General features: G+C 33.9%; 2 protein-coding genes across 2 annotated transcripts; one reads left to right on the forward strand and one right to left on the reverse strand.

Annotated features, from left to right (window-relative positions):
* Positions 1–186: 186 nt before the first annotated feature.
* LOC11442375 (probable serine/threonine-protein kinase At1g54610) lies at positions 187–4,957 on the forward strand. The gene is made up of 7 exons (XM_003630097.4): positions 187–675; positions 2,049–2,333; positions 2,880–3,197; positions 3,293–3,514; positions 3,625–3,722; positions 3,890–4,001; positions 4,367–4,957. Exons 1-7 carry the CDS (start codon positions 238–240, stop codon positions 4,709–4,711), a joined length of 1,818 nt encoding a protein of 605 aa, XP_003630145.2. The 5' UTR covers positions 187–237; the 3' UTR covers positions 4,712–4,957.
* Positions 4,802–13,048, reverse strand: LOC11435572 (crossover junction endonuclease EME1B). The gene is made up of 12 exons (XM_003630098.4): positions 12,621–13,048; positions 12,295–12,462; positions 12,125–12,204; positions 11,429–11,635; positions 11,181–11,334; positions 10,971–11,080; positions 9,856–10,031; positions 7,175–7,238; positions 6,947–7,065; positions 6,110–6,199; positions 5,413–5,527; positions 4,802–5,200 (listed from the first exon to the last, which is right to left on the reverse strand). Exons 1-12 carry the CDS (start codon positions 12,934–12,936, stop codon positions 5,030–5,032), a joined length of 1,770 nt encoding a protein of 589 aa, XP_003630146.3. The 5' UTR covers positions 12,937–13,048; the 3' UTR covers positions 4,802–5,029.
* Positions 13,049–13,648: the final 600 nt, after the last annotated feature.

Consider the following 13,648-nt stretch of genomic DNA (forward strand, 5'->3'; position numbering starts at 1 on the left):
ATGTCTATACCTAATAATCCAAGCATTAACGAGGAAACCTAAGTTATAGTGATGATATTGAAATAATTCCAAAACATCTCTATCCTTAATCACGCCGGCTATCTATATATCAATGAGGAAGGAAGTTTCCATGCAGCTTCCTTTTCACGTTATCTATATCTATTTTACCTCACCTATATATAGCAGTAGAATATGCTTTGAAATTAATTGTTTCCGAAAAATAGATAGATATATAACATGGGATGTGTTGTTAGTAGCAAGTATACTCCCCCTCGAAACCGAAACCGGAGCCGCCATGTTGAGAGGTTGAAAGATGAGTATTCAAACGGCGGCTCTTCACTCAAACCAATCATCAGACATAACAAGAATTATTCATCCAAGCACTCAGAAGTTGAGACTAAGAAGAGAGTTGTGATTGTGAAGACTACTACTACATCAGTTGACAGTGCTGGAGGAGGAGAAGGAGAAAGGAATGATGATAAGATACAGGGTGCAGCAGTTGGAGATATTTTTGATGATAAGTCTGAGGAGGAGAAAAGGAAGATGAAAATTGCAAGCTATGAAGTTAAAGTGGGAGAGGGTGAATGGCCAAAATGGCTAGTTGATAATATCTCTGAAGACGTTTTGGCTACTTTGATTCGTAAGACTGCTGATTCATATGAAAAACTAGGAAAGGTAAGCACCAACACTATCTATACTAGATATATTTTTATCATCAAGTTTTATATGAACCAATGTTTTAAAAACCAAACTGAATGGAACTAATTAAATGTGAAGGGAGATATAGTGATGCACTTCTTGGTCTGAGGTACTTAGATTGGCTTGATATAGTGATGTCGGATGATTTGTTTTTAGTCTTGGTTTTGCCAAGGGAGATAATGTAAAGGGTTATTGGCATTAATTTGGTACTCAATTATATGAGTTATTTGGTTAGCTAGGAATGTGGCAAAATCTCTTACAAGATTGCTTAGCACATCCACAATCAAGTTCTTTCATTTGAGTTTTTAAACGGATCTCACATACATATCACTCATTTTATAAATTTTTAATGTTAGTATTTGGTAAACATTCAACCTCTCCAACCCAACACCTTAAAAAAATTACTAAATAATCCCCACGATAACTTTATATCATCACATTTTAACATTACTCATTTATTTTAATATTAAAAATGTATTGGTACTTAAAAAAGTGAATGCTAGTCAACTCAATAAGCACATAATCTTGAAAATGGATTTTGGTTAAAATAAAAGGGGTCATTGTCATTTATACAAGGTTTTTGTTGAATCTATAGATTGTCTCCTATGAAAACAATACAACTTTCTCTAGTTTTTTTTTGTTCTTTTAACTTTTTGTGCTAGCATCTTCTCAATCCTTTTTTTTGTATAAAAAGAGGGCAAAATTCAAGAGAAAAGAAACTACGAAATTAACCGGATATTGATAGGCATGCAAGTCCCGGAAATATCATCAAACATGAGCTTTTGAAGCTCAGTGGATGAAGTCTTCAAAACAATCAAATTCAAATGATTCACAAAAATGCTAAAATTAGCAAGCCAATCGGCACTTCTATTTCCTTCGTGCCAAGTATGGTTGATTTGCACATGCCAATCCATTCTCAGCAGCTTCTTGATACGATGAACTAAAATAGGGATATTCCCATTAAATTTGAACCTATCAGAAATCACGTCGATCAATATCTTCGAGCCACTTTCCACTATAAGATGATCAAAATGCTCCCTCCAAACCATCTCTATACCCAAATACAACCCCCACATCTCAACATGTAAGGCATCACAAACTCCGATATTCTCAGTGTAGCCTTTAATCCACATCCTTGCAGGCACCGTCACTGCTGAGTTTGATCCAACCTTCCTGAGGTTGTTACCATCTTAATCTTTATTGAGGTTGTTTTGTAATCGGGTTTGATTACCTTTGTGCTCTAGTTATAAATATGTTTGCTGTTTAAAAATAATGCAGTTATGTTGAGGTGAGGAAGGGGTTCTGGCTCTTTATTATGCCATAGTGACTTATTGATTTGGTTATTGTAGGTAGGACGTGGAACATATAGCAATGTATACAAAGCTAGAGATAAGGACAGTGGAAAGATAGTTGCTTTGAAGAAGGTAAGATTTGACACTTCAGATTCTGAAAGCATCAAGTTTATGGCAAGAGAGATTATGATAATACAAACGTTGGATCATCCAAATATCATCAAACTTGAAGGACTGGCAACATCAAGGATGCAATATAGTCTTTATCTTGTCTTTGAATACATGCAATGTGACCTTACTAGAGTTATCTCACGCCCTGGAGAAAGACTCAATGAACCACAGGTTGGATTTCCTTTTTGATCAAATGATTTTAGTTTAGATGTTTGTGAAGATGATTTATTTCCAAAGGTTATACATTGTCATATACATGCTGATCATCAAAAGTCAAATTAGTAAATTATTTATTTCTTTTAGTTATTGTTGATTAAAAGTTTCACAAAACGTTATCGAATTTGTGGCTCATACTTACAAATATAAGGTTATGTTTGGATAAACAGCTTAACTAACCACATACAACATTAGCGCTTATTATATAAGTGTCTATATATAAGTTATTTATATAACAAAAGATAAAATAAAGTCAAACTATTTTTATCTATACTATAAGTTGTTTTCATAAACTATTATAGAGAGTTCATGAAAATAAACGGAAAACAGCTTGTAAATATGTCATAAGTTGTTTCAAATAGTCTCCGTAGTCTATTTTTAAGGTGTGCATATTTGATATTTGGTTCTACATTTTCTATTTTTAAGGTGTAAATATTTGATATTTAGTTCAGTATTTTTTGAAAATGTGATAATGGTGTAGTTTGGTTGTACTTTGTACAGATAAAATGTTACATGCAACAGCTGCTTTTGGGACTCCAGCATTGTCACGAGAGGGGAGTTATGCACCGAGATATTAAAGCTTCTAATCTGTTAATAAATAAACAAGGAGTGCTAAAAATTGCTGATTTTGGTCTTGCAAATTCTTTAAAAATTAAACCTAAAGGGCCTCTTACAAATAGAGTTGTAACACTTTGGTATAGAGCTCCTGAACTTCTTTTAGGTTCAATTGATTACGATTATAGCATTGATATATGGAGTGTAGGTTGCTTGTTGGCTGAGATGTTTGTTGGAAGACCAATTATGCCCGGGAGGACTGAGGTAAAACTTAATTTGGACATTGATATCTAGTGATATTATCCCTTGTTATAAAGGTTTTAAATAAGCATTTTTTTTTTTTTTTTTGATGTATATAGATTGAACAACTCCATATGATAGTTAAACTTTGTGGTTCACCTTCAGAGGATTACTTGTCAAAAATGAAGCTAAAGACAAGCTTCCGTACACCACAACGTTATAAAGCTAGTTTTGAAGAAAACTTTAAGGATTTCCCTTCATCTGCACTTAGTCTCTTGACTACACTTCTTAATCTTGACTCTCAACAGCGTGGCACTGCTGCCTCTGCTCTTGAAACTGATGTCAGTTCTTCTCTTGTTGCTTTCATCTTAACATTGATTTATTTCATTTGATCTCTATAATTTACGACAAAGAATTACATACAATTTGGTATGTATTTTACTGCTTGCAGTTCTTCAAATCTAGTCCCTTAGCATGTGACCTTTCGGAATTACCGGTGATAATTAACAGAGGCGATGATGAACGCTCACATATTAAAAGACGCAAAAGGTATGCAGTCATTTTAGAATCGAAACGCTTTTTCTTTCCATCATTGTGGTTTCTGCATATGATATTTCTATCTAAACAACGTGAACTTGTTAAATTATGTGTTCTTGATGGCCACATTGCAGCATTGGATTGAACTGATCGGTTGTTTATTATTTTTCTTGGTATAGGCGCAAAGGGAAAAAGGGGCAACTATCTAAAAGAAGTGCAAGCAATTTAAGCCTGTCAGGAATGATCCAGGCGGCTGAACAAGGCAAGACAGATTCAGAACAATCAAAGGAGGTCAGTTACATACGTGTTTACCATAATCCTTAAAAACTAGTAATAGCAATTGGATTCTTTCCATCACACAGTTGTTGATTGATGAAGATCAAATGTCTCATTCTAAGTTGCGTTTGAAAGTCATATTGTTAAAGTTAAAATATGAATTGTTCAATCTCATTCAATAATTTAGATCTCTAGACAATGTAATTGCATGGTTTTTATTGACGGTAGGAAAAAATTAATAGAATTAATTTCACATTTATACCTGCTTGTATGGATAACAGACCTATCAGTGTTGGTACTGTTTAACTGGCCAACCTACCAGTTTAATCAGGAATTTTACAACGGGTTATAATTTAACTTGTATCCTTTGGTTTTGACAGGAAAAGAGTATAGGACATAACATGCTAGAACAGGAAACAGGGAATAGTGGAAGCAGCAAAGCATCATCAGTATTTACTAACGAAAGGAGCATGAATGCATCTATATCCCCAGTTTTTCCCTCTAGCAGGAAAATATCCCCCAAAACTGAAGGTCATCCTAATGCTCTTAAGAATATAAAGAACTACCCACTCTTACATGCATCTATACTTGATATGATAAACCCCAAAGAAGGCAACGATTTTGGTCAGTTTCGTAGGTCCTTCTCGACATTGGATTTTCGGCTTGATCCAAATAAGCTATCGAGTCTCTATGGATCAAATAGTACGTTGGACCGTGAAGTTTGACCTTATTCTATAATTCACATGGTTTAAAGTGGTCTACAGTTTCAACATTTTAGTTCTCATACCATAGTAATGGAAGGGGAAATGAAGAGATGAAGTGCAGAGGATCTCCCCTCAGATATATATGACATATGATCGTATGGAAGTTAGCTGAAAGTCAAAAGTCCACGGGACCTCCTGCCAAGTCCATGATTGTACACAACCATCATGATTCATTTCTATACGTTCAAATGAGATGCAATTTAGAAATGATAGCCCACACGTTGAAATACTTTCTTAAACACGAAATAAATATATATTGACAAAGTTCTTTATGATTGATTAACGCTCAAAGAAATCAGCACCATTCTCGACATCATCTGTTCTGATGGATCCATTTTGAGCCATTAGAATTCTAAACACTCGCTTTGAGCAAACCTCACCTAACCTTCTGTCACCACCAAGCAAACCTTCTGTCATCAAGTCTTTAAGTAAAAATTCCTTCTCGTGCTCCTGTGGCCATAAAATTAGTCTTATTTATACTTGTGCATCTTCTATCATTAAGAAAGACAATAAATAATTCTTGCCATGCCTACTTTTACTAGCAATTATTTGTAAGCAACTAAAGTTGCCAAACAAACTGCATTTTGGTGTCCAATTTAATTGTAAATAGAGTCCCATGTCAGGAAGGTTAAAGCAAACAAATGCAACCTTATAACACATACCGATTTAGTTGGATCCATATAAACACTTAACAGAGACTTCATGGTTGGGTATTTTTTCCAAATAGCAATTGCGAATCGTGGTTGTACCTTTGGGATGGCAACCAAAGCTTTTAACCTAGTCATGCAAGCAAAAGTAACAATAAGTTATATCAACACATCATCCAATCATCAGATGATACAGGTAATTAAAGATAAGTTCTTAATCATATTCGCAACTTGTGAAAAGCAAAATAACGAAAAAAAATCCGGCAAATTATGAACATCTTGGAAGTTGTAGCAAACTAGCACCATGACAAACTGTATTAAAAAGGAATAAAAAGTAGCTGTGGGAGTTAATGCCAGCATCCATGACAAACTCATGCAATTTCTTACAGCTGTTGAAGACTTGAAGTTATAAGATTTAGTCCTTCAAGTAGAGAGAGAGAGAGAGAGAGAGGAAGAGGAATACTCCATGTAATAACTTTTTTTGGGGTGATAATCATATCATAGATTCACAGCAATGATATGTTAAACATTATTATTGAAGAAAAAACGTTTATTCTTATTTATACGAAAATACTACTCGTAATCCTAATTATGTAATAAAATTTATACGAATATACTACTCGTAATCCTAATTATGTAATAAAATAAATAAGGAGAAGATGAAAACAAAATTTAAAGATAATCTAAGAATAACAACATGAAAATCACTCACCACGTGGATTTCTTTATTAAATTCCGGTCAACACTATCCTTTGAAACGAGAGATCCATTTGCATTTACAGATAACCGGGTTAATTTCTTTCTGCAGTAATAAATGAACCAATTTGATGTAATATTAATATTAATCAGAATAAGATAAATAAAAAACTGAATAGGGAATGTATTTACTATATAGAGTGCTAAAAAGAAGGTATTGTCTATTGTCAAGTGTCTTCTAAAGTGACATCAATTTAGCACATGTAATTAGTTATGGCAAACTGAAAAAATATGTGCTTCGTTACAAATATATAGAAGCAAATAAAATGCATGAAAGTTGATGAAAAAAGAAAAATTTAGAGTCTGTTTGTTATGGATTATGAAAAAAGTGATTTTGATACTCAATAATTTAGAGATTAATTTTTAGAGATTTTTAAAAAAAGCAGAAGCAGCTTTGTGTTTGTTTAGCAGAATGAAAATCAGTTTTTTTTATAAAAAAAATCAATTATCAGAAAATGATTTCCGAGAAGCTACCAACTTCTCATTGAAGCAGTTTAGATTTTTATTTTTAAAATCTGTAAGAAACGGATGGAAGTTTCTACAAGTGATTATTTTGTTTAAAAAGTGATTTTTTTTTTTAAAGCTGTAACAAACAGACTCTTGAAAAGAAACAGTGGGTTTATTTCTATTAACATAGATCTAGCAAATAAGTAGACCTATCAAATTTCATCTTTCTTCAACCAACCCTTTAATGGATTAAGAATAACTAATTTTACATATAGCATATAAAGCTTTTCTCCATCAAAGTTTGACAGGACTCTAATTCAATACCAAAAATAGAGGCATCAAGTACCTAAACTGACAAGACGCCAGACTGCATGTCAAACCAGCAACATGTTCAGCCAGTTCAGCCTCATCTACACACTGCCTGGAATGTATTTTGGTGAAATTAGTCGTTAGTTTTGCAAGCACCTACAAGACAATTCAAAACAAATAAGATAAACATGTTTCAGTAAGAAGGTAAAGACTTAAAACGTGACCTATTTATTGTAATTTTAATATGGAAGGCCAGTTATTCAACCTCCTCAACAGGTGGACGTCTCCAACAACTATTGTTTTCAGGGTTCTTGTATTTTTCCTGCTCCCTAACAGATCATAAAGATCAACGTTTCAATCAGATAATATTGTGAAAAAATTATAGATTGTCAATTAAATGGCTGGAATATAAGAAAACATTGGCAGATATATGTGCATTTGCATTTGTGAATAAGTCTCTGTTGTCAATAGCAGCCGAACGCGGCGCGGAGCGGCCAAAAACAACAAAGCGCGACACAGTTCTCCAACGCGGAGCGTTTGGAGAAAGCGGATGAAGCGGGCGCAATTGCGGGCAAAAGCGGGCGCGATGCGGGTCAAAGCGGGCGCTTTTGACAACCCTGTGTAAAATACTAGATTTCCCTTCATTTAAAACCGTTTTAAGGGTCATTTTTGTAATTTTCAAAACCCTAACTATTACTCTTCTCCACCAGAACCAAATACACAGCCACAAACTCAACTTCTTCACCGTACCAACAAAAAAAATCCATCTCCTCGTCTCATCATCTCAGAACCCATCTTTGTTCTCCTCTCTTCATCTCTTGATTTCAGAATTTGTTAATTTGTCAATTTGTTAGTTGTTAATTGTTAATTTGTCAATTTGTTAATTGGGAGGATGAACTTGTTAATTGTTAATGTTTTGCAGTTTTGTTACTTTAAGCTTTAGAGGCTTAAAGTGTCGGTTTCCTTGAATTTTATTAGTATTTTTTGCAAATATGTTTTATGTTTTGCTTAAGGGGGTGTTTGTTTCAAGGTTAAGAATGACATTCCCGGAAATACATGGCTAGGGGATGATTATATCCATGTTTGTTATGAGGTTGAGAAAAAAATATTCCTGGGTATAAAGGTTCCTGGGAATGGAGTAACCAGTGGCGGAGCCCTTCATGGGCTGGGGTGGGCCACGGCCCACCCAGAAAAATTAAAAAATCAACGATTATAGGTATATTTTGCGAGATTTTATGCAATTTTGTGTTGATTTTATGTTTTTGTTGATCCAAATTCCTGCAAAGTTGTGTAGTGGCCCACCCGAAAATTTAAATAATTCGATTATAGGTCTATTTTGCGAGATTTTATACAATTTTATGTCGGTTTTAGGTTTCGGTTGATCCAAATTCCCGCAAATTGGTGTAGTGGCCCAATTATAGGTCTAATTTGCGAGACTTTAAACAATTTTTCAATAGTTAATTTTAGTGGTCCACCCTGACATTTTTTTCTGGCTCCACCACTGGGAGTAACTTTCCATAACTTCCATTATTCCCATGTAAAGAGATGGGGATGTGCATTCCCATGATATTATGCATAGATTTAAAAAAAAAAATTGTAACTTCCAATTTTTCCAAGAATGTCAAGTTATTTGCCAAACACTTTTTTGAACAAATACCCAAGAATCAAATTTTCATATTTTCATTCCCGGGTATGTTATTCCTGGGAATAATTTGTGTTTCCCAAAAACAAACGCCCCCTAAGACTTGTGACTTTTATTTCAAATTAGGAATACTTCATGAATTTTGAGTAATGTTTAAGGTATTTTAGTAATTTTTTTAACAGTATAGTATTTTAATATTAAATATATTAGTGTCCGCGTCACCGAAATAGCGCCCGCACCCCGCGCCGCGTCAATTTTTGGGGTGGCCGCGCCGCGCCGCATTTCCACTTTGACAACAGAGGAATAAGGTCGTTTGCGGTGTGCAACATCCTTTTGGTAGTTTTTCATCACGTATATGGCAACAGGGTGTAGAATGCATTATGTGCCTTGTATGAAACTAACATACAGCTGAGAGTCAATACTAAATAATCTTACTTTTGACTGAAAAATAAAATTCAAGAGAACTCTAATATACTTTTTCCTCATTATTTCAATAATATTCAAGAGTTTTGCAAAAAAATAAAATTCAAGAGAACTCTAATATACTTTTTCTATTTCAACACTGTAAATTAGTCTTAAAAATTAGAACACCTAATTAACACCAATTCTTCCAAAATATATTCAATTAGATAGTAATTTAAGACAAATATCCAGACAACCTCCAAATCAAAAGAACAATTAAAAAAAAAGATGAAATTTAAGTAAATTTCGTTAACATTCATGAAAAATATGTATAATACCTGAAAGAAATGTTTAGAATGGAAAATGAAATGCGCGTTTAAGCTTCTCACAGAAGAAAGGACCAGTAAATTATGTTTTCAACTCCAACCACATATAATATTATACATTCATACCACTTTTAGTGGTAGGTTCAGAACATATAAAACTTTATAGGAATATAGATAAATATGGACCTAAACATTTACCCAATCAGTGCCCTCTCAAATGGGTGATGCCGGATTAGTCGAATCTGTTTATAGTTTTAGAGTTTGACAGGTTATGAGTGTATGATTCGGGCAAATCTATCCCGTTTATTTAAATACATGTATAATGCAAAATGATTAAGTACTTCGAACTTGTATTCCTTCAATTTGTTTTGAGAGTTTGATTGAAACCGGATATTTTGTTATTGGACATGGAGTTTTATAAAAAAAGTTATTACATGGAGATTGATCGGCAAATACACAAACCACAGTTATGCTCGTGAACACACATTAGCGAGATAGCATAATGCACCAGAGCATAAATATCAGAAATTGCCTACTAGAATTGAAGTACTAATAAAATTGAAATGTATCACTCACCTTTTATTAATGTAAGAAAATAACCTGTTTGTGAGGTAACAAACAGTATAAGCTGGATAATGACTTCGAATGCTGTTGAGCTGATCAAAAATAGAGTCATTCACGGTGAGGTTACAAAACTTGTCGGCCTCATAAACTAGCAAGACATATGGAATCTCAACTCGTTCAGTGGAAAGCTGCAAATCATAAATGATATTGGTATCAGTGAGAAACGGAATAGTCAGAAGTATTCATCCACAGAAGGTAAACAAATAATGTTTTGATAAGATTTATAAATATATTTTCAGTTTGATTGCTTTGTAGTTTGTAGGTCCCTATAGTTTAAAAATTTTGAGTTCTATACTATCATCATTTTAACCACATGAAATCATTCTTACATGGCATTTGTGATGCGGCATCCTCTTTTCCATGCTAATCTTCATTTTATCTTTCACAACATAATAAAGTAATCAATTAATTATAGAAAGACAAATCTGTTCAATGCTCTTATGCTTTACGTGTTTGTTAGATTTAAAGTATATAGTGCCACCAGCGATGCCGAGGTAGGGAGAGAGTATTTTTTAATAATATTGTATCCAAAATGTGTTAGCCTTGTAGTTTGAATACAGACAAAGCTAACTTTCAACCATTGTGGCTTGAGCTCTCAGTTCTGGGAATTGGCAGACATTTTATAACATTTATTCATCATTTTCGTACTTGTATTTCCTTCTAATTTCAAAGAGGTATACACTTTTTCTGTAGAAATTCCTTCATTTAATTAGATTAAAAAATCCGGCTTTTTATGAGGGTCTAGCTAGCTCTACAAACTTATCGGCATAAATTACAATATATTTGTGCAGAAAGGAATTAAAATGTAAACTGTGGAAGTTAACCCAGCTAAAAACAGTGAAAATAATAAATACATTTATTTAGAATTTTCAACAAAAATAAATGAACATACACGATACAGCAGCAAACAACAAACATGTATGTCGAATAAACCAAAAAAGATACAAGAAAAGAATATATATATATATATATATATATATATATATATATATATATATATATATATAACGGGGAGAGAAATTATTAATGAATTTGGTGCTCGAAGATGAACTACAGATATTTCTTACCTGTGAAATTTGTTCAGGAACTTTCATAGACCATAAAATTGATCCTGAGATAGGATTTGATGTAATATGGTAAGTAAGCCCTTTTTCAGCAAACCTAGTAAGCAAATGGCCTGAAAAAAGAGAATAGAAGTTTTATGAGAAAACAAACATAATTAAGGAGCTACATAGAAATTTATCACGTGGTTGTGGATTCCGATATTAATAACCTACCTCCGATTGACCCTGATTCAACTACCTTTGCATCTATTTCTGCAACAATATATTTCATTGCAAACTTCCCTTTTTCCCACTTTTGCTTTTCTTTCTCAATTTTTTTCAGTTCTGCAGCTTCAGCCTTCATAGCTTCTTTTTTTAACTTCTCTTGCTGAAGAATAAATTTGTAGAAGACGATAAGCTATTATGATCAAAATCAGGAATGATGTAAAGTATAAACACCAAACATATAAACTAAAACCCACTTCCTTCAGTAGTTTCTTTTCTTCCATCAAACGACTTCTTTCTTCTTTTGCCATCTTTGTTTTTCCAGTTGCCTTGTTTGCCCTCTTTGCGGAGACTTTAGAACTTTTCATGTTGTCAACATTCTCTTTCTGCTCCTGGCTCATGTTTTTCTCATTAGGATTCTCTTCCTGCTCCAGGCTCATATTTCTCTCATTAGGATCCTCTTCCTGCTCCAGGCTCATATTTCTCTCATTAGGATAACCGTACAACTCATAAAATAACGAGAGGTTTCTCAAATACATGTTGGAAAATGTAAGAAGCAACTAGAAAGAGAGTGAAGAAAACACTCAAGTCTTGTTCATAGTTCATACTACTTACATTAAACTACAATGGTCAAAGTCAAACAACACCATAACATCCTATCATAAATCATTTAAATCTTGTTACTTCTTAATGGTTTGATCTCCCTCTACCTTTTAAATATTAGACTATTCTCTACATAATATTTTTTCTTAATTAGAGCTTCTACATGTCTTCTCCACTAATACCCAAAGCACCTACAGGTCACATTCTACCATCTTTTCTACAATAGACGCTACATTAACTCTCTGATACTCTTCATTCCTAAATCCTTATCCTATCTTATCATCTTATATATGTGTGTGCACACGAGCACGTGCATAAAAACAACACAAAATAATCATGAGATGACTAACCGCTTGTGAGGAGGTTGGATTTGAAGGATTGTCCTCGGACATTTCAGCTTGAGTAACATTTCCACACGAAACAAATCTCTCTGAAATCATCAAATACATAAACAAATAGATAAAGCATTTCAATCAGTGAAAAACAAGTGAAACTAGTTAAAAACTCAACAAACATTTACCATGAGAACTTCCAGCCCCAATCGAATCAAAAGTCCTTGTCGAATTTCCAACAATTGGTTCATATGAAGACAATAACCCCCTCGCTTCATCCTCATTCTCATTCCAATTTCCCATTCCAGAATTTTCAGGTTCATCATCTGATTCCAAACATATCATTTGACTAATTCCTAAACAAACATTGAAATTGCAGTTTAACATTCCAACTTCATATACATAATATCAAAATGAACAGCATTAATTGATTAAATAACTAAGAATGAATAATTCTAGGGTTTCGAAAAATGAAACAATAAAAAAAAAAAAATTAAGATGAGTAATGAATGACCTGATGCATTTGTAGGAGCGGAAGTACATTTAACAATTGCAATTTCGGAATCAAATAAAGGAGAGAACGGAGTCTCGGGAACAACGAGAGAAGGTGTAGAAGAAGGAAGATGATGTTGCTTCTGTGGAGTGGGGTCATCGTCGATGAGGAAAACGGTAGGGTGTGGATCGGGTTGTGAGGTTCTGCGTTTCTTAGAATGAACGGGGAATGGTGTTGTGGGGTCGTCTTCGTCGGAGAGGATGATCGGTTCCATTTTTTCTGATGTCAGAGACTCTGTAGTGGTTTGGTTTCCATCTTCGAATAAGCGCGGGATCATGGGAAGTGGGAACTTCAGTAAGCAGTGCTTTTGGAATAAATTTCTATTTCAACTCTCATAATTCGATCTTACACCCTTTCAGATCTTACGAAATTCAATTTTCGCCAAATTATTTTAAGAGAAATAACATTTAAACAGTTATTCACATATAATTTTCTCTCACATATTCACATATTTCAACACTTATATTTCTTTGTATATTTTGTAGGTGGAGTTTAACATGGGAAAGGTCAATCTTTTCCCACCATGGGAAAGTTAACTTAAACCATTAGATTAATTGAAGAACACAATCTTATCATACACTGTCAGCACTAGATTATTTCTATTACACTTTCCACCACCCTTTATCTTCAACCTCTACAACTCACACCACCTTGCCCAAGTACGCTATGTTCATGTATGGTTAATTGTTTTGGGGCTGGAAATTTCATTTAGAATTGGTAAATATATAGAAAATGAAGACGAATCTGCAACTGGTTCGCCTATCTCGTTGTTGTCTCCATCCTCCGCTACATTTCTCGCCGCCAACGTCCTCGTTAAACATGGGAAATTAAAACACTTAATTAATGAATTGCAAAATCCAAGCCTTCACTTGGAAAGATTAAACATGCACAACAAAATTATCTCCTATTTTCGTAAAATTTAAAAAGGGACACCGCGACTGTGAGACGGCAAGGAAGAAAGACGGCGAGTCAGCGACGGTGAGTCGGAG

This window comes from Medicago truncatula, chromosome 8 (assembly GCF_003473485.1).
Source record: "Medicago truncatula cultivar Jemalong A17 chromosome 8, MtrunA17r5.0-ANR, whole genome shotgun sequence".
In the NCBI taxonomy this organism is placed as follows: domain Eukaryota; kingdom Viridiplantae; phylum Streptophyta; class Magnoliopsida; order Fabales; family Fabaceae; genus Medicago; species Medicago truncatula.

Coding starts and splice junctions, on each gene's coding strand:
- LOC11442375 (XM_003630097.4), top strand. CDS start 238: ATGGGATGTGTTGTTAGTAGCAAGTATACTCCCCCTCGAAACCGAAAC. Junction 676..2,048: donor CATATGAAAAACTAGGAAAG/GTAAGCACCAAC, acceptor TGGTTATTGTAG/GTAGGACGTGGAACATATAG. Junction 3,723..3,889: donor CATATTAAAAGACGCAAAAG/GTATGCAGTCAT, acceptor TTCTTGGTATAG/GCGCAAAGGGAAAAAGGGGC.
- LOC11435572 (XM_003630098.4), bottom strand. CDS start 12,936: ATGATCCCGCGCTTATTCGAAGATGGAAACCAAACCACTACAGAGTCT. Junction 12,463..12,620: donor CGCTCCTACAAATGCATCAG/GTCATTCATTAC, acceptor ATGTTTGTTTAG/GAATTAGTCAAATGATATGT. Junction 12,205..12,294: donor TGGGGCTGGAAGTTCTCATG/GTAAATGTTTGT, acceptor TGATGATTTCAG/AGAGATTTGTTTCGTGTGGA.